We start from the raw sequence: 26,567 nt of genomic DNA, 5'->3' as shown, positions 1-26,567 counted from the left end.
TATTCAATCAGTTTATTTTTGATGTTCATTTGGTTTGTTTAAAATTACTCCTTTTTACAGAAGATGCTGAGGCTCTTCCACCTTTGTCCTACTTAAAAGTGAAAATAACCCTGTCTCTGTCTTTATGTATATTAAGAACTCTACTACTGCTAACATTTTCCCACCCATTGTCATTGGGAACTTGAAGAAACACTTTCAAGATCCTCTTTTGGTACATGGTCATTACCGTACCTCACATGTGACCAGCCCACATCATTTTCCTATTAGGTTTGCAGTCCTGGGGTAATAACGGAAAGCAGAACCAATTTACGTGATTAAAGCTGTCATCCTTTGTAAGATGTAAGCAGACGCTGAGAAGCAAACCAGACAGAAAGGACTTTTTCTGAGTTTGGATTGTTGGCGTCTCAGAGGAGCAAATCTTTAGGTATCCTGATATTTGGAAAACGTAAGTCTAAATTCTTAGTTTTATTTGTGTTTCATTTTCTTCTCAAATTCTTTCAAATAATAACATAGATAGGTTTCATGGAAACATATGTAATATATAACATAGACTTATGAGACGAAATCTTTATCTTGAATGAAGGCAACTTGACCTTTTTCATTCTTATAGAGTTGACGTTTAATTTTGCTATGTAAGAGGCAGGTTTTGCCATTTAGCCCAGGCTGACCTTGAATTTAAGATACTTTTGCCTCAGCCTGCTAAGTTCTGTGATTGCAGGTGTGAAGCATTATGCCTGACTTTTTACATAGATTTTACAGTGAAATTTGAAACTCTTAGACTTGTATTAATAAATGATGTAAAAGCATGAAATAGCAAATAAGGAAGGGAGCTTTGAGTCCAAAAGAAGAAAAAGGAAAAAATTAAAAAGAATGGAGAAGGAAAAAGCAGAGACCTACATTATAGGAAAAATATAGATAGCTATGATTATAGTTTAGTTCAGAAATTTTCCATAGGTATAAATTTTATTTTAAGTGCCCTTTTAGACAGTAAAAGGCAAGGCATTTTTATTAATTTCTAAATAAATACTAAAAAACCCCAGCTCAATATAATGTTAAGCATATCTCTGATTTTGCAGTTTTTAAACATTTGCGTAGATGCTATGCAATATTCTCACAATAGTCCAATGAAAATGGAAAGGGCATTATTATAATTTAACTGTTGAGGAAGTTGAGAGCCAGAAATAAGTAAATTCTTCAGGGCTAAACAGTGATAAAAAGGAATCAAAGAATTTCTAGTTTTATCCTCTGTCTCTTAAGCAACAGTTCTTCCCTAGAACATGGTTCATGTCAGAGAAAAAAAATTATATTACATTGCCTTAATTAGTTATTTTATATTTTAGGAGTACAGTTCACTCATATTTTATAACTTGTCTAAGAAAATGCTTGGAGAAGCCTTCCTAACTAAATTCCTCTACAAAGAACAGAGACATGCAAAACTTTACAAACCACTAAGATGTAAGAAGACATCAAATGACAAAAAGGAAAATTGGGAAAATAAGCTTTTAGATACACTGGACAAGTCACTTCCCCCTTTAAAGACTGGAAGCCAAGAGAAAGTTATAGAAGGAAGTGTAACTGAACAAGACAATGATTCATCTCAAATCAAATCTATGGATGAGCTACCTATTGCAAAATGCAAATGTACACCTCTTCCAGGAAATGTATCTGTTGCATTGCCCATTCCAAAGAGGGGACAGGATGAAACACAACTGGATTTATATCGATCCTGGTCATGTACAAGTATTTGCCAGAATTATCCTGACCTACAGATAGGAGGTGACCACATTAGAAACATGTATGATTCTGGTTGCTTTGTGGAACACACACATGATGATGTTTGTAATGGTCCTCTTTTACTTTCAGTGGATATACCATTGGGCCACTCTCCTAAAATGGAGCCTCTCGAGAAAACATCTACCTCAAAATTATTCAATGGTGATGAAATTCGAGAAAAAAGCATGCTATTACATAAGCAACCCCTCTCTAATTCTATACTTAATAATTATATTGAAAGAAAGGTGGATGAACTCTACAAACAGTTTTTGGAAGAAAATCTTACCAGGTGCCTCTCTATAACCAACCTCATGACTTCTAGCATAATGATGAATAATGTCAATCAAATTAGCCTTCAAATCTCTCAAGAGCAGAACATAGAGGCACCCAAAGCCCGAGAAGCCCTTCTCCACTCTTTAGCACTATGTAATCTTCGTAATGTTTCCCACAGAAACAGTACCGAATTAAGCACTCCTAACTTACAAATATCAAACCAAGCTAGTCGGGAATTTGTATGACATCTATAATGGTAATCACCTAAAGACTGGCTATGTCAAATAAGAAACTACAGTAACAATTGCGTTCTCATGCTTTTTAGGTCTCATAAAGTTTCCTTTGTGGTGGTGTTAATTTTGTGAAATTATTTTGGTCCATCTGAATTCTTGTAGGATATAAGTACAATAAATATGATGTGTGACCATTTATGTTTTCTCTCTGTTTTGACACCTTTAGTAGTTTTCACATATGCTCTGTCTGTACATATTGTCACTAAGGTTTGTTAACCACAAAAGCAGTACGAGGAAGGAACTGTATTAAAGCAATTTTAGAGGCATATGATCGGTGTTTGAATAACCTTCCTCTTATTTATGGTACACAGGACTATTTACACTGACAAATAGAATACCCTGGGAGAATTTGTTTTGCATGTGTATATACTATTTTTGTGTGTAGATTCGAAGAGCCTATAGAAAAATAATACAATTTATCTGACATTTTTAAGAGACTTTGATGGAAAGATTAAGGAAAATGGAGACTTTAGTTGGTTCCATTTGAATTAAACTTCATTTTATTTTAAACTCTACTGGCACAAGGATTAACACTTTTATATTACTGTGTTATTCCTTGTTGTTTTTAAATCTGAGAGGAAGGAAGGTACACAGGTTGACTAACTGAAGTATATAGCAAACTGCCAACTACTTCTGAGATTCTTTTGGCAATGTTTTACACTATTCAGATTCTCTACAATCAAGATCTTGACATAAGATAAAAGAAAATGTGTAAAATTTGAAACTGAAACTAAATTAACTAATTCTCATTTTAAAATGTTATATTCTATTGCCATATTGGAAACAAGATCTCATGGCTAACAGCTCACATTTCTCCTATGAATAGTGAAATGATCATCACACATTATTGCTTGTAAATAGATTGCTATGAGCTTCTGTTATAAACTTCCTTTTAATGTGTAATATGTTAATAACTTTATGTATTAATAATCTCCTCAAATAAGTGCTTTGTTCCTTATTAAATTCTAGAGAATGAACCAGCTCAATGTCTTCATAGCTAGTGATTTTTAAATCAAACATTTTCGTCCAGTCCTGTAGCTTGAACTCCTTAGAATGCCTTGCTTTTCACTCCTTCACTACTTCTCATCATCTGCCATATTTGTCCAATCAATTTCAATCATTCAGATATTTGATTCTGAAAAGACAATGGGCAACAATTTTGGAAAACTGATTTACTGTTACGTAAAGACTGAAAATATTGTGTATATTGTCTTATTGTTTTGCTTGATTTTAGTATTTCAAGGAAGATTATTCACATGGAATACATTTGATTTAAGTTTGTACTTTTGAAAATTGAATGAAATATATGTAGACAGCATTCTTGTGGGTAATTTTCTTAGGCACAGTAGTGTGTATTAATATTTATTTATGTAGCAAAGATACCCAAAGTGTTGAGATTATATAGTACTATATAAAACAATAATGTTTAGCTAATATCATATTTTTTGCTAATGTCAAATTTAATACTGCATTTATAGCTTCAGATTTAAAAATTCCACTTTCCTATGCTTACTTTCCCATTTCATCAAAATACCTATTATATGCTGATAGTCACATGATTAACATGGCCTAAAATTAATACAATAATTAAATAAAGATGCTATATTTTGTGTGATGCTTTATTGTGACCTCATACCGGCTTACTTCTGTATTTGAATAAAATATTCATATATGAATGTGATTTTGCATAATTTGGATTTAAATAGTCTTCATATTATTTTTCATTAGGGGCATCCCATGTATGACAACACTCTCCATTTAGGATAATTAATTTTCTGTCTCACTATTCCAGGTGTAGAAAACATTAGTGTTTTTATAGAAATTGGCAGTACTAGTGATTCAGCACATGGGGGATGATCATCATGTTTCTTGACAGGGAATAACTTTATAAAAATTGCAAAATATTTCTCCTGGACTGCCTGGTTGGGCCTCAATGGGAGAGGATGCACTTAGTCCTGCTGGGACTGGATGTTCCATGGTGGGGTGGTATGGTACTCATGGGTGAGCTTCCACTTCTCTGAGAAGGGGAGGGGGTAATGGGGGAGAGATTTATAAGAATGAAACTGAGAGGAATGGGGGCTGAAATTGAGATGTAAAGTGAATAAATTATTAATGAAAAAGCATTCTTAGTGCATTGTTATGTGCTTGTATAGGTCAGTATAATTTATACTCATCTTTGGATTTCAGCTATCAATTGCAGGGCCCAGAAAAGGCTTTACCCAATCTTGGGTAACATTTTTTCCCCAGGAAACTCTGGGGCAGTGACCATGAAGGACAGGATATACCCCAGATTCTTGATACTTTCAGATTTGATCCTTTTCATGGGTTAGTTTTCCAAAGAAGCCAGTCTCCCTGAAGTTTCTGAGACTGAAGCTAACATTTAAACAGTGAATTCAGTTAATGTGTGCAGTACATAATGTGTGCTTGGATGAAGAATGAAAGGCTGGTTTGATAAGAATTATTATGGTAGAATAAACTGGAGTAATTATTCAGTTAGGTCCATAATTGTTTTTAGTTAAAACAGGATGGAAAGAAATCAGCTAGATAAATAAAAAAGTTTTTAACAGTTAATGCATTGTGAAAACTTTGAAAATAGAAACATTATTTGTAAGTAAAATGACAGAGGGTTATTGGCTATAAACTTACCAAAATGTTAAAACTGATATAATAATCATCTTAAAAGTGCCCACAGATAGTTTAGAACTTTAGATCCCCAATCACACCATTGTGTGTTTTTTTTCATCAAGGGCTAGTAGAGACTGTCTATTTGCTTTTGTATACGTAGTATAGGGGCCGTCAGATTAGGCAAGATCTCTTTCATCTCTAGCTCCAAAATGGTCTTATTATATCTTGGTTTAATGATTGTAAATGTTCAAGATCATATTACAATTTTACAAAACATCCTTTAAGTAAGTATTCACGATAATGTATCTACAATGATGATATCCAAATGAAGATATACTGACTTCAACTTCAAAATGATTGAATCATTGTTATGAACAGCTAGGTTCTTCAGTCATTCTGTAATTTCATTTCTCCTTAAAGCTGGTAGCTTATAATCTTGTGATATAGTTCTTGCTTTCACTTCCTGAAATGAACTTAAGGTACATTATTATGGGAAGCATCAATTGTCAGTTACCTCGGTTTTTACTTGAGACTTCCTGAGATTCATAGATAGGCTATTTGCTGAACTTCAACTCTCCTGTATAATTGCAAGTGGGAAAATTTCTAATAAATAGACTTTGAGTAGATTTGAAAAAGTTAAAGGAAAAGGTCAAACTCCTAGGGACTTTTGTGGTTATTTTCCTTTAAGAATTCAACTCTGTTTTAGTAACATACTTGTAGCATTGTCATTAGGACGTAAACAACAGCAGGGCATTTCCCCAAGTAGTGGCTGGCATTCTTCCTTTAGGCCAGGCACTGTGTCTTAAAACTCAGGATGATGGAGTTAGATGCCTTTCATGAGTACATGACAATAGTATTGAACAGCATTTTTTATCTAGAGGACAAATAAACCAGCTATTACATGCCTTTGGAAGATAATTTTTTTTTTCCTAATTAGATATCGAAGAGTTCTGAACAACATAGACATAAAGCCCTGTGTGGAGAGTCTAGTTGGATTTTTCACTTTGGCAAATGTAGAAAACTAAACACTCAGCTTTTTTTTTTTTTTTTTTTTTTTTTTTTTTTTTTTTTGGTTTTTCGAGACAGGGTTTCTCTGTATAGCCCTGGCTGTCCTGGAACTCACTTTGTAGACCAGGCTGGCCTCGAACTCAGAAATCCGCCTGCCTCTGCCTCCCGAGTGCTGGGCTTAAAGGCGTGCGCCACCACGCCCAGCTAACACTCAGCTTTTATCTCACTCTGTTTTTTTTTTAATATGTGTTATATGAGCTCATGTGTTAGTGAACTGACACTCTGTACAAAGCAGTAAGAGTCGCTTTGACATAACTGACAGACTAAAGATTCCCTTTTTTCCCTTTACAACATTTAGCAAATAAGTGAGTAGTCTTATTTTCAAAATCAAAGCTTTAATCCAATACATGGAAAGTAGATTCCCAATGAGAAGGAAAGAAATTTCATATGAATTTAATTAGTGATCAGACTGGCATTAGTACTCAAGGCTTCTGAGGACCAGTCCAGTTGATTCTTCTCAAATCAATCAAATTATCAGCTTTCCATATACTATATGGTGATTTGATATACACATGATGCATGTCATTCTAGAACCATAATATCACCACCCACCATCATCATCATCATCATCATCACCATCAGTGTCATCACCACCTACTATCATAGACAGAGTATTATGTAGCATCATGCAAGTTAGACTTGGTATGTGGCCTGCAGTATATACACAAATCCTGTTTTCAAGTTTTCCAGAATAATTCCCTAAAGTGCTGCTTCTAGCCACCAATCATCATAGGTACAGCTATTAGACTATACCCCTGGCAGTTATTACCCTGATACTAAGAACAAAGGGTGACATATTTATTCAGCTTGGGGGGGGGTTCTTCTAATAGAAATACCAATGGGGAATGTTTTAAATGTCTCGTGAGGAAATAATTGAAAGGAGAAATACCAAGTGCATAAAATGGAAATAATTTTATATGCAACAGATACAGAATCTACAAAGGGAAAAAGAAAATCTACTTTATAAATCAATGTAAGTACCATTGTTTGAGTAAATAGATTTATTTGTGATTTTCTTTCTAGCCACTTTTGACATTAAACTTTTCTTTATTATATAGATACAAATGAAGAAACTCTTTAAGGAAATTGTATCTATGTTGTTGGGTACATATTTCCTTATGAGTATCCCTTTCTATAATGCTCATTTTAAGCCTATGTTAACATACCTTTAATAAAATCCCAACTTTGTTTCAAAACAAAATGCATAAATATTCACTTTAGAATTGCTAATTAGAAAAAGTAGGGACAAAATAAATCTCATTACTTATCACAGTTAGCAATCTAAATATTCTTCCTATGACAAATGATGTCTGCTGAAATAGCTAGTATGAAGAATCCACAAATTTTAAATGATCTGATAAAGACTTAGAAGTTTTTGAATGGTCTATGGAGAAATTACATGTATGTAGATTGGTATATTTCCTAAAACCTATGTCCCAAGATGGTGCCTGCCTCAAAACAATGAGAGGAACTTTTTAGAAATAAACTTTCTTGAGATTCACTTCTGTCTTAATGTTTTGTTGCTTTGAAGAGACACCATGACAATGGCAACTCTTATAAGGGAAAGCATGATGGCATGCCTGCAGACATGGTGCTGGAGAGGTGGCTGAGAGTTCTTACTTTGACAAGCCTGACCACTCTTCTTGTTGGAGGAATGTGGAGCTGGGTTTTTTTAGATTAGGAAAGCAGTTGAACTCTTTAAGTGGGGTTTAATTGGCCATACTCATAGGAACAGGGAACACAGTGCTGCTCAGAGCAATGTAGATTATTATGACAGTCATCTGGCTCATGAAGTTTCAGAGGAAAAGTATAGGAATAAGTGTCAATATAGAAATATTTTTTTGTGACAACTTGGCAAAGAATGTGGCTGTTTTATACCCTTACCCAAAATATCTGCCTGAAGCTAAATTGAAGAGTTTTGGAATAATTGTGTTGGCAGAAAAGCTAAAAACCAAACAAACAGCCTTGTATTTATTGTGTTCCTTGCTTTATTAGTGGCAACTAATATGCAGATTTATAATGAAAGGGAGTCAGCAAGCTAAGCAAAGAAAATACAAAGTGTGTATTATGAGGTGAAAAGAGTCACCAGGAAGTGCAATGGAGCTAAATCCAATTATCAAGGAGATAAGATGTTTAAGGAAAAGCTTGAGGCTACATGCAATAAAGTTGTGACTTCAGGGCAAGACCCCAAACAAAAGAACTATTGAATGCTTATCATCTTTCAGAGAAATAGTCTAAATAACTCTAATAGTGAGATGATTTGGCATCCACAATAGTGACTGTATGTGGGATGGATCCCCAGGTGTGGCAATCTTTGGTTGGTCTTCCCTTCAGTCTCTGCTCCACAAAGGAGCCTGATATAGTTGTCTCCTGAGAGGCTCTGCCAGTGCTTGACAAATACAGAGGTGGATGCTCTCAGCCAACTATTGGACTGAGCACAAGGTCCCCAATGGAGTTTCTAGAGAAAGGACCAAAAGAGCTGAAGGAGCTTATAGCTCCATAGGAGGAACAACCATATGAACCAACTACTATCCCCAGAGCTCCCAGGGACTAAACTACCAACCAAAGATTACACATGGACGGACCCATGGCCCCAGCTGCATATGTAGCAGAGGATGGACTTGTTGGACATCAGTGGAAGGAGAGGCCCTTTGTCCTGAGAAGGCTGGATGACCCAGGGTAATGGAATGCCAGGACAGGGAAGTGGGAATGGGTGCATTGGTGAGCAGAGGGAGGGGCGATGGGATGGGGGTTTTCGGAGGGGAAACCAGGAAATAAGATAACATTTGAAATGTAAGTAAAGAAAATATCCAATAGAAAAGGTATCTATGCTATAAACCATGGGGGGAAAAACAGTGAGAAGATTTAACCTGAAGGTATGGTATTCAGTGACATTCTAGGTTGATATCTTTGCCTGTGGGATCTGCTGTAATTAATTACCACAGACTGGTGGAATACACAGTAGGCACTTATTTTCACACAGTTCTTGAGGCTAGAATCTTATGAACAAGGTACCAGTTGATTCACCTCTTAGTTACAGCTCTCTTTCTGCTTTGCAAGAATCTCTCTCCCCTTACATGACAGAGGAGCTACTGTGTATTTTTAGTCTTTTTTTGTGGTTTTTCTTTCTTCTTTTTTCTATTTTATTAGGTATTTATTTCACTTACATTTCCAACATTATCCCAAAAGTCTTCCCCACACTCCCCCACCCACCCAATCCCACTTCTTGGCCCTGGCGTTCCCCTGTATTGAGGCATATAAAGTTTGCATGACCAATGGGCCTCTCTTTCCACTGATGGCCGACTAGGCCATCTTCTGATACATATGCAGATAGAGATACGAGCTCCTTGGGGTACTGGTTAGTTCATATTGTTGTTCCACCTATAAGGTTGCAGATCCCTTTATCTCCTTGGGTACTTTCTCTAGCTCCTCCATTGAGGGCCCTGTTCTCCATCCAATAGCTGACTGTGAGCATCCACTTCTGTGTTTGCTAGGCCCCAGCATAGTCTCACAGGAGAAAGCTATATCAGTGTACTTTCAGCAAAATCTTGCTAGTGTATGCAATGGTGTCAGCGTTTGGAGGCTGATTATGAGATGGATCCCCAGGTATGGCAGTCTCTAGATGGTCCATCCTTTTGTCTCAGCTCCAAACTTTGTCTCTGTAACTCCTTCCATGGGTGTTTTGTTCCTAATTCTAAGAAGGAGCAAAGTAGCCACACTTTGGTCTTTGTTCTTCTTGAGTTTCATGTGTTTCACAAATTGTATCTTATATCTTGGGTATTCTAAGTTTCTGGGCTAATATCCACTTATCAGTGAGTACATACCATGTGAGTTCTTTTGTGATTGGGTTACTTCACTCAGGATGATGCCCTCCAGGTCCATCCATTTGCCTAGGAATTTTGCAAGCTTGTACAACCACTCTGGAAATCAGTCTGGCGGTTCCTCAGAAAATTGGACATAGTACTACCGGAGGATCCCGAAATACCTCTCCTGGGCATATATCCAGAAGATGTTCCAACCGGTAAGAAGGACACATGCTCCACTATGTTCATAGCAGCCTTATTTATAATAGCCAGAAGCTGGAAAGAACCCAGATGCCCCTAACAGAGGAATGGATACAGAAAATGTCGTACATTTACACAATGGAGTACTACTCAGCTATTAAAAAGAATGAATTTATGAAATTCCTAGGCAAATGTATTCTTAGTCTTAAGAGGATCCCATCATGAGAATGTTATCCACAGGACCACATGTAAACAAAATTACTTCCCAGTACTTCTACTTCCAAATACTATCACAGTGAGATTATAGCTTTAAGAATCAATTGTAAGGGGTAGTAAAAATTTAGTCATGGCACCTGGAATCAGAGAGACCAGATCAGCTATAGTTTTAATGATAGAGATGGCATCACTGAAGTGTCCCACAAAGTGCTCCACCTGTAATAAGTATTGTGTTCCTCATAATGTTCTAACTTCCTAGAGTCTTTATACAAACATAGAGACCATAATTATTCTTTTATAAATGATCCACTAATTCTTTTGACTAATTTCTTATCAGTGTCCTTCATGGATTTTCACTTTTCATTTACCTTAAATTAGATGAACAATATTTCAGTGATCATGCCAATTACTTGTAAAAAATGTTAAATTAATGGAAAAAGGAGGCCATGAGTTTGAGAGAGAAGGGGAGGGGCTATACAGGGGTAGGAGTTGGAGGGAGGAAAGAAAAGGGAAAATTTTATAATTATAATTTCAAAAATAAAAATTAATCATTTATAAATCAGGACTATAGAAAACCAAGAAACAAAATCAAGTTGCTCACTGTGGTTTATAGATTGACATTATCACTTTACTCACTTATTTTATTTCTTGCTGCTACTTCTGTGGCCAGAATGACAGTGTTTGCATATTTGCTAAATAACTAAAAGATCTGTATAGAAAGTAGACTAGTTGGCAAGGTTTGAGATTGATTTTGTAACATGAAAAATAGACGGTGAAGAAATGGTTCAGTAGTGGTTGAGAGGACATACTGCTATCCCCAAACATCAGAGTTCAGTTTCCAGCACTAACATTAATCAGCTCACATTGAACTTATGTGTACATACTCACACTCACACACATATAAATGCATAATTAAAAAATAATTCAGGACATAAACAAGATGATGGCTTAGTAAGATCTTTTAAGGAATATCTCTTTATAGACACAAAATTTATTTATCATATGAATACTTTGATACAAGATGAAAGAATCATTGGAGAGATCATGGCGACTGCTCTCAGTATGGCAAAGTAAAGACATTAAAGAAAAGAAGAGGAAAGAACCACATCCTTTCTCCCTCAACTACAAACATCTCAGCTTTTAGGGAAGGAAATTAATGCCTGAGACAAGAATGGAGAAGTAACTCTAAATCTTAGAGTCAATATTTTATACTAGGCTGTATATGGTAAGACATGGTTTTTAGCAAAGCAGCAGCATTCAGACTATCAGGTTTATAGCCACATGTTGGAACACTAGTGCTAACTATGTACCTCTCATCTTTGATATCTAGTAGCTGTAAATGAATTATTCTTCATGTAAATATAACAGCGAATTAATCCAGCAGCTGTATTTCTTTACCAGATGCTATTCTCCAGTAATCACACAGAAGAAATAAGATTGTCAAAGCTGCACCTCAATAGCTGAGCAGTTAAATGATCTATCTTTATCTTGTATACTAATCTGGCTACCTTTCAGCCCCATCCCATGATAGTTGCATATTGTTGATCTGTGGCTTCAGACCCCTTCTTCATGGGTCCAATTCCTCCATTCTGTTGCTTATCTAACTTTCCTCCTCTTCCTCTCTCTCTTTTCTGCTGGCAGGTGTCCCACCCTGTCCTCTATTTTGCCTAGCCATTGGATGATCAGCATTTATTGACAAGGCAGAAAGTAAATGGAAAGAACTGTTTACACAAAGTTGAGACAGGAGATTTTTGGTGTAAGCTTTACAATGCCATGTCCAGATTGAAACAAGATATGAGGGCAGAGAAATAAGCATTTGAATTATACAAGGATAAACTTTACACAGAATACAAAACATTATGCCCATAAGTAGTTGATAAGAAAACATGATTCCCTTCATTGGGGAGCAAGGTACAATATTTTGCACATGTGTTTGTCTTGAGGCTCTCTCTCTAGACAGCGAGGTCTAGCACTGAGTAGAAGGCAAGATACATAGGCAAAGGCTCACAGATCAAGCCTCTAACCCAGCACTAGTATCAGACAAAGGTCTTCATGTCAGTAAGACACACAAGTTTTGAGTTATGCCACGTGGACCTGTGGAATGGTCCTAGATAGAAAACACCCGTCATTGTACTGAAAATTTGCATGTGCCTATGACTTTGAGAAACAGTCAAGATCAGTAATGTTCATCGTGGTAGCCAATGGATTATTCTTACCATCCATCTTGAGGTAGTGCAGGTATTACCAGGAGACTGTCTTCTAACAGTGCTACAACTACTGTTATCAGACAGTGTCTAGCTCCCTGATGCAATATATTCATATTTTTGATAGATTGGACTTGGTGCACTCCCCATAATCTGTGGATTCATGAATCTATGATATTTAAGATTAATTCACCTTACCATAAGTCTGTATCTGTGAACCTTAAGATCAGTTGAGTTTAGCATCAGCCTAGGTGTCCAAATGATTGCCTTCACCAACACTACCCTAATCTTGGATAGTAGGTTTACAGGACAGGACTTTGCTGTAGAATTGTGCTTGGTTGATGAAACTCAAGACAGAGGAGATACTAATGTGTTGTGGAAACTTCTAGTTTCTTTGGAAAGTTAGTTATGTCAAATGTTGTTTTGCTGGGGGCACACAGGTGAAAGGATGTCTTGCTAAAGTAAACACATAAAAGACAGTTTTCCTGAAGCAGACTCAGGTGAAATGGCGTTTGGATATAGCAAACCTGTGAAAGGATGCTTGCTGGAGTATAAATATGACCCCACAGGCAGTGGGAAACAAGCACTGAGCCTTGCTTTAATTTCTTCTATGTCACTATACTTCGCTAAAAATGAAGCTATTGGTTCACTTTACATAGTATTGTTGAGCTCAACATATGATGATGCCACCATTGAGAGAAACTTGCCCAAAAACTGCTTCAGTGGCCTCATCTTAGGTGGATTGGTGAGGCTGGCAGCTCTTTCAAAACTGAACTGCAGCTGCTGGTTCATGCCTGGTGTCTGCCTGCAGAAAGGACTGAAATGTAGTTGTCAGTTCCATTGTGGTATCTGCCAGCCTAGAGGACTGGTCTACAGCTGCTGAGTCATATCTGATGTGTGATACAGGACTGAACTTCTGACAAAGAAGATTGATTTCATTCTGAAAGAACTACTGCTGAACAGGTCCACTTCACCCATATCCTAAATACTTTTCTCTTCCACAAAGTCTGCTGAGTGGTGGGATAGAGGCGAGGTTGAAGGCTTATTAATAGTAGTTTGAAAACATCATAGGTTTTGCAGGTAAAAGGAAGGAATTAGAAATATCATCCTGAATGAGGTAACTTAGACCCAAAAGGACATACATGGTATGTACTCACTAATAAGTGGATATTATTCAAAAATGTACAGAAAGCCTAGGAGAAAATCCACAGAGCTCAAGAAAGTTAGCAAGCATAAGGGCCCAAGTGAGGATGCTTCAATCCCAACTTGGAAGGAGAAGAAAATAATCCTGGGAGGCAGAGGGAGGGAGGGACATGGGTGAGAGTGGACATGGGGAGGGAAAAGGGGGAACATGATAAGGTATGGGGTGGGGGGCGAAAGGAGAGAAACCCAGAGGTCCAGCAGAATGAATGGAAATATGCAACCTCGGAGGGTGGGAGGTGGGGGACCTTCTAGAATGTACAATAGACCTTTAAGGTGAGAGACTCTCAAGACTCAAAGGGAGGGTCTTTAGCTCAAGTGCCCTATGGTGGGGAGAGTCCACCTTCAGTAGAAAGACATATATATAGCAAGTGGAGGGATGGGGTTGCCATTCTACAGTCAAAAATTCTGACTCAGAATTGTTCCTGTTTAAAAGAACTGCAGGGACAAAAATGGAGAAGAGACTTAAGGAAAGGCAGTGCAGTGATCATGCCAACTTGGGATCCAGCTCAAGGTGAGGCTCCAAGGCCTGACACTATTACTGATGCTATGGTGTGTTAACAGACAGGAGCCTGGAATGGTTATTCTCTGCGAGGCCCAACAAGCAACTGACTGGGACAGAAACAGATACCTACACCCAACCATTGGACTGAAGTCTGTGACATCCATGGAGGAACTGGGGGAAAGATTGAAGAAGCTGAAGGGGAGGGCAACCCCATAGGAAGACCAGCAGTCTCAACTAACCCAGATTTCTGAGATCTCTCAGACACTGAGCCACCAGCCAGGCAGCATATATGAGCTGATCCGAGGTCCCCTAAGCATATATAGCAAAGGACTGCCTGGTCTGTTCTCAGAGGGAGAAGAAGCACCTAAGTCTAGAGAGACATGAAGCCCCAGAGAGTGGGGAGGCCTTGGGGGGCATCCTCTTGGAGACAGAGAGTAAGAAAAATGGGATGAGGAACTGTGGGCGGGTGTGCCAGGAGGGGTGCAATGGCTTGACTGAAGAATAAAAGTAATTAAAAAAAAGTAGGTTGCAAAAAATTATGTCTACACTAATAAACTTTATCTTTAGGGTGGGGTCTGTGTAAACATACAGCATCTTGGAATGTATAAAACCCAAGTTAAGCTATTAGATTAGTTAGCCTTACCTGTGGCTGATGTGGCCTTGTTGAGTTCTGTAAGGACATCAGTCTATAATAATGTGGGCCTTGGCCCTCCCACAGGGTTGTGTTGCTTTTATTAGGCTTTGGGCATTAGTGAATGACACAGTTTGATGGATTTGAAGGCTACAGGAATGTCATTAGATTTTGGAGGTAAAGTATTTGGCCAGTAGAGATGAGACACGTGGGAGAAGCCCCTCTAAGGAGATTTGTGTGGACAGAATATAATTTTTAGCTATTCTCCTAGTTCATTGTAAACAACAAGAAATTTAGAAAAACTTGAGCTTCGAGTGTGTTTGTGATGATTAATATGATTGACAACTTGACAGGCTCTAGAATTACTTGGAAATAAGCCTCTGAGAATGTCTGTGAAGGATGTTCTACAATTGGTATCTGTGAATAGGAAGATGCTTCCTAACTGTGGGATGCAGCATTCCATGAGAAAGAGTAAAAATAGAATGTGAGCAGAAGAGCAGTATTCATTTCTCTGCCTCCTTGTGATAGACATAATGTGACTAGCTGTTTCGGACTCATGCTATTATATTGTACTTGCAATGATGTTCTACATCCTTGATCTGAGAGCCAACATAAATCTTCTTTACTTGCAATATGCTTTCATCACATATTTTTCTGGGCAAGAGAAGAAACTACTATTGCTTTCCAATACAGAAAAACATAACAAAAGAGATGGAAGTGACTTAGCTTGATGAAATGGTAGATATCTGTTTTTCCAGCACATGAAATGCTCAATCAGGGCAATCTTGAATGTTATGTCCTCTTTCGTTACATAGTTCAAATCCAGTCTTTACTACATACTGAGACTCAAAATAAAATAATAAAACATAATAAAAAATTAAAGCAATCAAACAGAAATAATGCTTAGGTTTTATTCATCATGTTTAGTTTTTATTCAAAATTGCTTATTATAGTTCAAAGATTATTTTTATAAGTACAATGAAAATGTTACACTAGACAAACCAAAAAATAGTAAGGAAGAATAAATCATATGGTAATTAAGTAAATCACTTAAAAAAGAAAAGTTGATAAAAGAGGGATAGAAAGGATTGTAGTAAAACTAGAAAACAAGTAACAAAATGAAAGTCATATGCAGCCTTGCATATCAATGAATGTAAGCAACTGTCATGGACAGTTGGAGAGTTGTCCAATACTGAAACAACACATGCACAAATCATGGTTTGAAATATTAAGTTCAACTAACTCTCCTCTCCAGGTTTCAAAGACCCAGAACAACACTGCTCTAGCATTTTACCATTTTTATCTTTTTAGGGCTTGGCATTGCTTCCTGTACATCATGTTTTTCCCATATATTAGTGTCTTTTTACTTTATTATATCTTAAAATATTTTCATTTCATATATATATATATATATGAAATTTTGTTTATGCATTTAAATACACATTTGTACACTACAAATTCATTTTATAAATCTAGTAGATGCTTGATAATAAAGCTAGATAATAGCATATCAGCAAAAGAAAACTGTAGGCCAGCATCTCTTTTGAATACAGGCACAAAACTGCTCAACAAAATACTCTCAGACTGAATTAAAAAACTAATTATAAAGATATTAATTACACTATGAACAAGTTGCCTTCATACAAATAATGCAAAGTTGTGTCATAATATACAAATCAATAAAATACAACACATAAGTGGACTTAATGACAGAAATCATATGATCACCTCATTACAGACAGTAAAGTCATTTTAAACTGTTTAATATCATTCCATGGCATTAAGCTCTGGAGAAAATGAGGGAAAAAGTAACATAATAAGGTTACGGTATGATAAACTTTTATCTAACATTATACTGAGTAGTGGAAAAACTGAAAATAATTTCTCTAAAATCAAGAAGGAGCCAATGATGTCTACTCTCAAAACTATAATTCAATAAGAAAAAAAAATGGTTACATAATGGAAAGTCGGAAGTAGAAGAATGCTTATTAGCAGACATCTCATGCTATATTAAAAGACTCAACCAGAAAATTACTAGAATTTATGCCCACTTTTAGCCAAGTCACAAAATTTAAAAATTTCAACAAATTTCAATGGTAGCCTCCCCATATAACTGTAACAAATATGGCAACAAAATTAGCAAGACAGAATTCAAGAAAAAAATTCATTTACAATAGTTTCTTAAAAATATCAAGGAAGTAAACAGTGATAAGCCGGGCGTGGTGGCGCACGCCTTTAATCCCAGCACTCGGGAGGCAGAGGCAGGTGAATTTCTGAGTTCGAGGCCAGCCTGGTCTACAAAGTGAGTTCCAGGACAGCCAGGGCTATACAGAGAAACCCTGTCTCAAAAAACAAAAAAAAAAACAAACAAAAAAAAAAAAACAAAAAAAAAAAAAAAAAGTAAACATATCCAAAGAGGTAAAAGATCTAAAATGAAAATTTTAAGATACTGAAGAAAAATTTAAAATTCACTGGGTGACAGACAAACCTCTTATGTGTATGATTTGGCAGAATTAATACTATAAATATTATTATAGTTTCAAAAGTCACTTACATATTCAATAAAATCCCATCAAAACTCTAATGATATTCTTCAAGTAACTCGAAAAACATATCTTACACTCATAAGGAATCACAAAAGACCCTGAATAGTCAAAGCAGTAAGTAGAAGGAACAATACTGAAACCATTACAGTGGGTGATTTCAAAAATGTACTATAGGACCATAGTATCAAACTATGGTACTACACAAAAGCAGATGCATAGATCAATGGACTACAATAGAGACTCCAGAAATATAAACAACAGTAACAATAACAACAACACATGACCATATCCACCTAATTTTCAATCAGAGTTCCAAAATTTGCATTACATGAAACAACAATCTTTTTTAAAAAATGGTTCTGGAAAACCTAGGTATACATTACTAGAAGAATGAAATAAGAAGTAATTTCAAGATATAACAAATAGGATTGTATGAAATGACAATCCTGCACAGCAGAGTTGGTCTCAGAGAGAAGAGGCAGGCTACAGAACAGGAAACGCATAGGTATGTGTGTGTGTGTGTGTGTGTGTGTGTGTGTGTGTGTGTGTGTGTGTGTGTGTGTAGGCTTGAAACTAGAAAGGGGATCATGAGTAGTGAGGAAGCGATTCTAAGAAGTGGGCAAGGAGAAGGTAATGGAATATATGTGACATGAAGGGAGGGCTTATTTGTAGTGAGGATGGAAACTAGACACTTAAGGGCACAAGGGATCTGTAGTAGACTGAATTAAACACTACTTTTTATCTAATAAAAATTAGTTTAAAAAACCAAAACTACCAAGAGAGCTGGTCTTCCAGGAGTGCTGACACACCTGAGAGCACAGATCTCTATACCCAGGTCCCACCTGAGAGAGCTGGCCTTCCAAGGGTGCTGACACACCTGAGAGCACAGGTAAGAGACCATCACTTCTGCTCAAATTCTGGGCCCAAGAGAGACTTGCTCAGAGCCATGAGGACATGAGAATCAAGGAACAGCCAGGGACAGGATCAGTCCAGTTTTCATCTGTCCCCTGGAGCTGACCCTGTGCCACAGCTCTCCATATCCAAATTCCTCCTGGAGCGAACTGGTCTCCCAGGAGTGCTGACACACAGGCTCACAGGAGGGACAAGCCACACTCAGAGATAGCAAGACCAGCTAACACCAGAGATAACCAAATGGTGAGAGGCAAGGGCAAAGACATAAGCAAAAGAAACCAAGGCTACTTGACATCATCAGAACCCAGTTCTCCCACCACAGCGAGCCCTGAATACTCCAACACACCAGAAAAGCAAAACTCTGATTTAAAATCACATCTCATGATGATGATAGAGGACTTTAAGGAGGACATAAATAACTCCCTTAAAGAAACACAGGCAAACAGGTAGAAGCCCTTAAAGAGGAAACACCAAAATCCCTTAAAGAATTACTGAGAAGCACAACAAAACAGGTGAAGGAATTGATCAAAACCATCCAGTGTCTAAAAATGGAAATAGAAACAATAAAAAAATCACAAAGAGAGACAACTCTGGAGACAGAAAACCTAGGAAAGAGAACAGTCATAGATACAAATATCATGAACAGAACATAAGAGATAGAAGAGAGAATCTCAGGTGCAGAAGATACCATAGGAAACAATGACACAACAGTCAAAGAAAATGCAAAATGAATAAAGCTCCTAACCTAAAACATAAAGATAACAGGTATGGAGATTCCCTACTGAAAGTGCAAGTAACTATCTTCAACAAAATGATAAAACAAAGCTTCTGAAACCTAAAGAGAGAGATGCCCATGAACATACAAGAAGCCTACAGATCTCCAAATAGACTGGACCAGAAAAGAAATTCCTCCCATCACATAATACTCAAAAGACCAAATGCACAAAACAAAGAATATTAAAAGCAGTAATGGAAAAAGTCCAAATAACATATAAAGGCAGGCCTATCAGAATTAGACCAGACTTCTCATCAGAGACTATGAAAGCTAGAAGATCCTGGGCAGATTTTGTACAGATCCTAAGAGAACACAAATGTCAGCCCAGGCTACTATACCCAGTAAAACTCTCAATTACCATCGAAGGAGAAACCAAGATATCCCATGACAAAACCAAATTTAAACCATATCTTTCCACACATCCAGCCTTACAATAGATGGAAAACTCCAATATAAGGAGGGAAACTACACCCTAGAAAAAGCAAGAAAGTAATCGTCTTTCAACAAGCCAAAAGAAGATAACCACACAACATAATTCCACCTCTAACAACAAAAATAATGGAAAGCAATAATCACTATTCCTTAATTTGTCTTAACATCAATGGAGTCAATTCTCCAATAAAAAGACATAGACGAACAGACTGGATACATGAACAGGACCCAGCATTTTGCTGCATACAGACAACACATATCAGTGACAAACACAGACACTACCTCCAGAGTAAAGGGCTGGAAAATTTCTTTCCAAGCAAATCGTCCCAAGAAACAAGCTGGAGTAGCCATACTAATATTGGATAAAATCGGTTTTCAACAAAAAGTTATCAAAAAAGATAAGGAATGAAACTTCATTATCAAAGGAAAAACCTACCAAGATGAACTCTCAATTCTGAACATCTATGCTCCAAATGCAAGGGCACCCACATTTATAAAAGGAACTTTACTAAGCTCAAAGCACACATTTCACCTCACACAATAGTAGTGGGAGACTTCAACACCCTGCTCTCATCAATGGACAGATCATGAAAACAGAAACTAAACAGACACACAGTGAAACTAACAGAAGTTATGGACCCAATAGATTTAACAGATATCTATAGAACATTTCATCCTAAAACAAAAGTGTACGGGCTAGTTTTGTGTCAACTTGACACATCTGGAGTTATCACAGAGAAAGGAGTTTCAGTTGGGGAAATGCCTCCATAAGACCAGCTGTGGGGCATTTTCTCAATTAGAGATCAAGGGGGAAAGGCCCCTTGTGTGGGGGGCCATCTCTGGGCTGGAAGTCTTGGGTTCTATAAGAGAGCAGGCTGAGTAAGCCCGGGGAAGCAAGCAAGTAAGGAACATCCCTCCATGACTTCTGCGTCAGCTCCTGCTTCCTGACTTGCTTAAGTTCCAGTCCTGACTTCCTTGCTGATGAACAGCAATATGGAAGTGTAAGCTTAATAAACCCTTTCCTCCCCAACTGCTTCTTGGTCATGATGTTTGTGCAGGAATAGAAACCCTTACTAAGAAAAAATAATATACCTTCTTCTCAGCACCTCATGGTACCTTCTTCAAAATTCACCATTGTTACAAAACAGGCCTCAACAGATACAAGAAGATTGAACTAACCCCATGCATTCTATCAGATCACAGATTTAAAGGCATATCTTATGATGATGGTAGAAGACATAAAGAAGGTCTTTAGACCACTGCAGCCCCCCCCGTGCCGCCCCGGGCCGGGGGCGGGGGGACGCAGGCGGTGGACCGAGGTCCGCCAGGCCGGCTAGGCGCGCCGGAGCCTTCTGCGCGCGTCCGCGCGGCCCGGGCCCCGGCGCCCCGCCAGCGGCCTCGAGCGGAGCCCGCGGCGCGCCCGGCCCCTCCGCGCAGATAGCCACTCAAGTGGAGCCGCTGTTGGCGGCGGGTGCCCCGCTGCTGCAGGCCGAGGAGCACGGCCTGGCGAGGAAGAAGCCGGCGCCCGACGCCCAGGCCGAGTCGGGCCCGGGCGACGGCGCGGAGCGCGAGAGCCCGCGACCACCCGCAGCTGCGGAAGCCCCAGCGGGGAGCGACGGCGAGGACGGCGGTCGGAGTGACTTCGTGGAGGCACCGCCGCCCAAGGTGAACCCATGGACGAAGCACGCGCCGCCGCCGGCCACGGTGAACGGACAGCCGCCTCCAGAACCTTCTGCTCCAGCCAAGGTGGTGAGGGCAGCTGCTCCTAAACCGCATAAGGGCAGCAAGGTTGGTGATTTTGGAGATGCAATCAACTAGCCTACACCTGGAGAGATAGCCCACAAAAGTGTGCAGCCACAGTCCCACAAGCCTCAGCCTGCTCGAAAGTTGCCACCCAAGAAGGACATGAAGGAGCAAGAGAAAGGAGATGGAAGTGATAGTAAGGAGAGCCCAAAAACCAAGTCGGATGAATCGGGGGAGGAAAAGAATGGGGATGAGGACTGCCAGTGAGGCGGGCAGAAGAAGAAAGGGAGCAAACACAAGTGGGTTCCATTGCAAATAGACATGAAGCCTGAAGTACCCAGAGAGAAATTGGCCTCCCGTCCCACTCGCCCACAGGAGCCAAGACATACACCTGCTATCCGTGGGGAGATGAAAGGATCTGAACCTGCCACCTACATGCCTATATCTGTGGCCCCAGCCACCCCAGCCTGGCAACCAGAGCAACCAAAGCGGAGCCTGCTTGCTGCTTGGCACGACCAGGATGAGACATCGAGTGTGAAGAGTGATGGGGCTGGTGGGGCGCGGGCTTCCTTCCGTGGCCGTGGACGGGGGCGTGGTCGTGGACGGGGCCGTGGACGGGGTGGCACTCGGACCCACTTTGACTACCAGTTTGGCTACCGAAAGTTTGATGGTACAGAGGGGCCCCGCACCCACAAGTATATGAACAACATCACTTACTACTTTGACAATGTCAGCAGCAATGAGATTTACAGTATGGACCAGGAGCTGCTCAAGGATTATATCAAGCGCCAGATTGAATATTACTTCAGCGTGGACAATTTAGAGCGAGACTTCTTCCTGAGACGGAAAATGGATGCTGATGGCTTCCTTCCCATCACCCTTATTGCTTCCTTTCACCATGTACAGGCCCTAACCACTGACATTTCACTCATCTTTGCGGCTCTAAAGGACAGCAAGGTGGTAGAGATGGTTGAGGAGAAAGTCCGCAGGAGGGAAGAACCTGAAAAGTGGCCACTGCTTGGACCCCCGATAGTGGATTATTCACAAACTGATTTTTCTCAGCTTCTCAACTGCCCAGAGTTTGTTCCCCGACAGCACTACCAGAAAGAGACAGAGTCGGCACCTGGCTCTCCCCGTGCAGTCACCCCAGTGCCAACAAAAACAGAGGAGGTCAGCAACCTGAAGACCCTTCCCAAGGGCTTGTCTGCCAGCCTCCCAGATCTGGATTCTGAGAGCTGGATTGAAGTGAAGAAAAGGCCTCGGCCCTCACCAGCACGCCCCAAGAAGCCAGAGGAGCCCAGGTTCTCCCACCCAACTGCTCTGCCTCAGCAGCTTCCCTCCCAGCAGCTGATGTCTAAGGATCAGGATGAGCAAGAAGAACTAGACTTTCTGTTTGACGAGGAGATGGAGCAGATGGATGGGTGGAAGAATACCTTCACTGCCTGGTCTGAAGAGGACTCTGACTATGAAATTGATGACCGGGATGTCAATAAGATCCTCATCGTCACTCAAACACCACCTTACATGCGTCGCCACCCTGGAGGAGACCGTACAGGCAACTACACTTCTCGTGCCAAGATGAGTGCTGAACTGGCCAAGGTCATTAATGATGGACTCTTCTACTATAAACAAGACCTATGGACTGAGAAGTTTGAGCCTGAGTATTCACAGATCAAGCAAGAAGTGGAGAACTTCAAGAAAGTGAATATGATTAGTCGGGAACAGTTTGACACTCTGACCCCTGAGCCCCCTGTGGATCCTAACCAGGAGGTTCCTTCTGGGCCACCTTGGTTCCAGCAAGTTCCTACTGATGCCCTGGCCAACAAGCTGTTTGGTGGTCCCGAGCCATCTACCATTGCCCGTTCTCTACCAACCACTGTCCCAAGAGTCTCCAAACTACCGAAATGCCAGGACTCCCCGCACACCCCGGACCCCCCAGCTCAAAGACTCTAGTCAGACACCACAGTTTTACCCCGTGGTGAAAGAAGGATGGACCCTAGATGCCAAGATGCCTCGAAAAAGAAAGACAAGGCACAGCTTGAATCCCCCCTTGGAAAGTCATGTGGGCTGGGTGATGGATTCTCGGGAGCACAGGCCCAGGACTCTTCTATTAGCTCCAGTCCTTCAGAGGGAACACCTGCAGTCGGCAGCTATGGCTGTACCCCTCAGTCACTGCCCAAGTTCCAGCATCCTTCCCATGAGCTGCTCAAGGAAAATGGCTTCACACAACACGTCTACCACAAGTATCGGAGGCGCTGCCTTAATGAGCGGAAGCGCTTGGGCATTGGCCAGTCTCAGGAGATGAACACCCTCTTCCGCTTTTGGTCCTTCTTCCTCCGAGATCACTTCAATAAAGATGTATGAAGAGTTCAAGCAGCTCGCACTGGAGGATGCCAAAGAAGGCTACATGTAGGTACGGTTTGGAGTGCCTTTTTCGATACTACAGTTATGGTCTAGAGAAAAAGTTCCGGCTGGACATATTCAAGGATTTCCAGGAGGAGACAGTGAAGGACTATGAGGCTGGCCAGCTCTATGGATTGGAGAAGTTCTGGGCCTTCTTGAAATACTCCAAAGGCAAAAATTTGGACACTGACCCCAAACTGCAAGAATACCTCGGCAAATTCCGCCGCTTAGAAGACTTCCGAGTGGACCCCCCCATGGGCGAGGAAGGCAACCACAAGCGACACCCAGTAGTAGCAGGAGGCAGCGGAGAGGGCAGGAAGCAGTGCCCTTCCCAGTCTTCCAGCAGGCTTGCCACTGGGATCAGCCAGCCCCCTACGACACCTACTGGCCAGGCCACTCGAGAAGATGCCAAATGGACAAGCCAGCACTCGGACACACTGACTTTGGGAAAGTGAATGGCCTGAAGCCCCCTGGGTTTTGTGATAGAGGGGGTGGGGGTGAGGATCTGTGGGGTGCCCAGAAGAGTGAACAAGAGAAGGGACAGGCCTAGAGTTACCAAGAATGGGCCTTTGCGCTGAGTAGCAGTGTATACCATTTGGGCTATTAGCGGTGCTCCTGGGCAGGAGCCTCCAAGTACCCCATCCCCTCCTGTCACCATGACTTCCATCATAACTTCTAAGGGGGGAGGGAAAGGGGGGAGAGAAAGGGGGGAGATTATATATATATATATATATATATATATATATATATATATATATATCAAGTTTTAAATTATTGATAGTTTGTCTGCATTTCCAAAATCACTCTTCAGCCCTTCCTGCGGTTGTTAGGCCGACCTGTCTCCTCTGCCTCTTCCTGCTTCCCTCAAGCCAACTATGCAGCCCACCAGAAGGCTCTGGCGGTGCCCATGGGCCCCAGAAGCACCAGCCCCTTGATCACCTGGGGTTTGCCATCACCGTGTCCCTGCTGTTCCACATGCCCTTCTGCCACCTCTGGGGGAAGGAAACCAAAGGATCTCAGTGGGGGTGGGAGCTTCAGCCTCTCCCCTCGCCCCCTCACCCCACCACAGAGACGCTGCTCACACCAGAAGAGACTATTGAAAGATGATTCATTTTATTTTTTTCTCTGACCTTTCCATCCTTGGGAAAACAGAAAAACAAAACAAAAAAACAAAACAAAACAAAACAAAAAAAACAAAAACAAAAAAAGAAAGAAAAAAGAAGAAAAAAAAAAAGACAAATCGACCACTTAAAAAAAAAAAAAAGACAAAAAACCAGAGCCCACCTAATCCATAGAAAGTGATGTCTTTCCCCCTCCTTGGAATTTTTCTTCTGTTCTGTTTTTGGAAATAATATTTTTTTAAAAGTTGCCTTATTGTGGAGCAGGAACCTGAACTAATGCCCAAATGCCTGTTTTCCTTGAGCCTTCGGAAGAGCTCCACCTGCCTGGGATGTCTCTGGACTTGGACTGACTAGAACTTTCCTCGAGACTGAGTTGCATGTACGGAGCCTCCTACCTGGAGGCAAGAGAGTTGGGGCAGTTCTATCAGAGCTGTGGCCAGGACACCCCTGCTGTTGCATTGTCTGAAGCCAATGTCCTGTGTCTGTACACTGTTGCCACTGTCCTTGTTGTGCTTGCTGTCCAGGCCCACCCTGCTCTGCTCTGCTCCGCCCTGCCCCGCCCAGCCCTGGGAAACCCCAAGGCCAAGTTTGCTACAGACTGTTGTAAACATAATTGGTCTTGCCTGGTTAAAAAAAAAAAAGGTCTTTAATAACTCACTTAAAGAAATACAAGAGAACACTGCTAAAGAGTTCCAAGTCCTTATAGAAAAACAGAAAAACACATGCAAACAGGTGATTGAAATGAACAAAACCATACTAGACCTAAAAAGGGAAGTAGACACAATAAAGAAAACCCAAAGTGAGACAATGCTGGAGATAGAAAACCTAGGAAAGAAATCTGGAACCATAGATGCAAGCATCAGCAACAGAATACAGGAGACAGAAGAGAGAATCTCAGGTGCAGAAGATTCCATAGAGAACATGGAAACAACAATCAAAGAAAATGGAAAATGCAAAAAGATCCTAACTCAAAACATCTAGGAAATCCAGGACACAATGAGAAGACCAAACCTACGGATAATAGGAGTAGATGAGAATGATGATTTTCAACTCAAAGGGCCAGCAAATATCTTCAACAAAATTATAGAAGAAAACTTCCTAAAGCTAAAGAAAGAGATGCCCATGAGCATACAAGAAGCCTACAGAACTCCAAATAGACTGGACCAGAAAAGAAATTCCTTCTGACACATAATAATTAGAACAACAAGCACACTACATAAAGATAGAATATTAAAAGCAGTAAGGGAAAAAGGTCAAGTAACCTAAAGAGGCAAGCCTATCAGAATTACACCAGATTTATCACCAGAGATTATGAAAGCCAGAAGATCCTGGACAGATGTTATACGGACTCTAAGAGAACACAAATGCCAGCCCAGGCTACTATACCCAGCCAAACTTTCAATTACCTTAGATGGAGAAACCAAAGTATTCCATGATAAAACCGAATTCACACATTATATTTCCATGAATCCGTCCCTTCAAAGGATAATGACAGAAAAAAAAACAATACAAGGATGGAAACCACATCCTAGAAAAAGCGAGAAACTAATCCTTCAACAAACCTAAAATAAGACAGCCAGAAGAACAGAATGACAACTTTAACAACAAAAATAATAGGAAGAAACAATTACTTTTCCTTAATATCTCTTAATATCAATGGACTCAACTCCCCAATAAAGAGACATGGACTAACAGAGTGGCTACACAAACAGGACACAACATTTTGCTGCTTACAGGAAACCCATCTCAGGGAAAAAGACAGACACTAACTCAACATGAAAGGCTGGAAAACAATTTTCCAAGCAAATGGTCTGAAGAAACAAGCTAGAGTAGACATTCTAAT

General features: G+C 40.0%; 1 protein-coding gene and 1 pseudogene across 1 annotated transcript; both read left to right on the top strand.

Moving 5' to 3' along the window:
• Positions 1–1,379: 1,379 nt before the first annotated feature.
• On the top strand, positions 1,380–2,345 carry LOC110287503 (TLR adapter interacting with SLC15A4 on the lysosome-like). Its single transcript, XM_085837623.1, has one exon. The coding sequence runs from the start codon at positions 1,380–1,382 to the stop codon at positions 2,289–2,291; it is 912 nt and encodes a 303-aa protein (XP_085693749.1). The 3' UTR covers positions 2,292–2,345.
• Positions 2,346–21,081: 18,736 nt separating this feature from the next.
• LOC110286736 (la-related protein 1 pseudogene) lies at positions 21,082–24,297 on the top strand (annotated as a pseudogene).
• Positions 24,298–26,567: the final 2,270 nt, after the last annotated feature.

The sequence above is a fragment of the Mus caroli genome, unplaced genomic scaffold, assembly GCF_978045245.1.
Source record: "Mus caroli unplaced genomic scaffold, Mus_caroli_1 scaffold_5, whole genome shotgun sequence".
NCBI lineage: Eukaryota > Metazoa > Chordata > Mammalia > Rodentia > Muridae > Mus > Mus caroli.
This window is presented reverse-complemented; position numbering and strand designations above follow the sequence as displayed.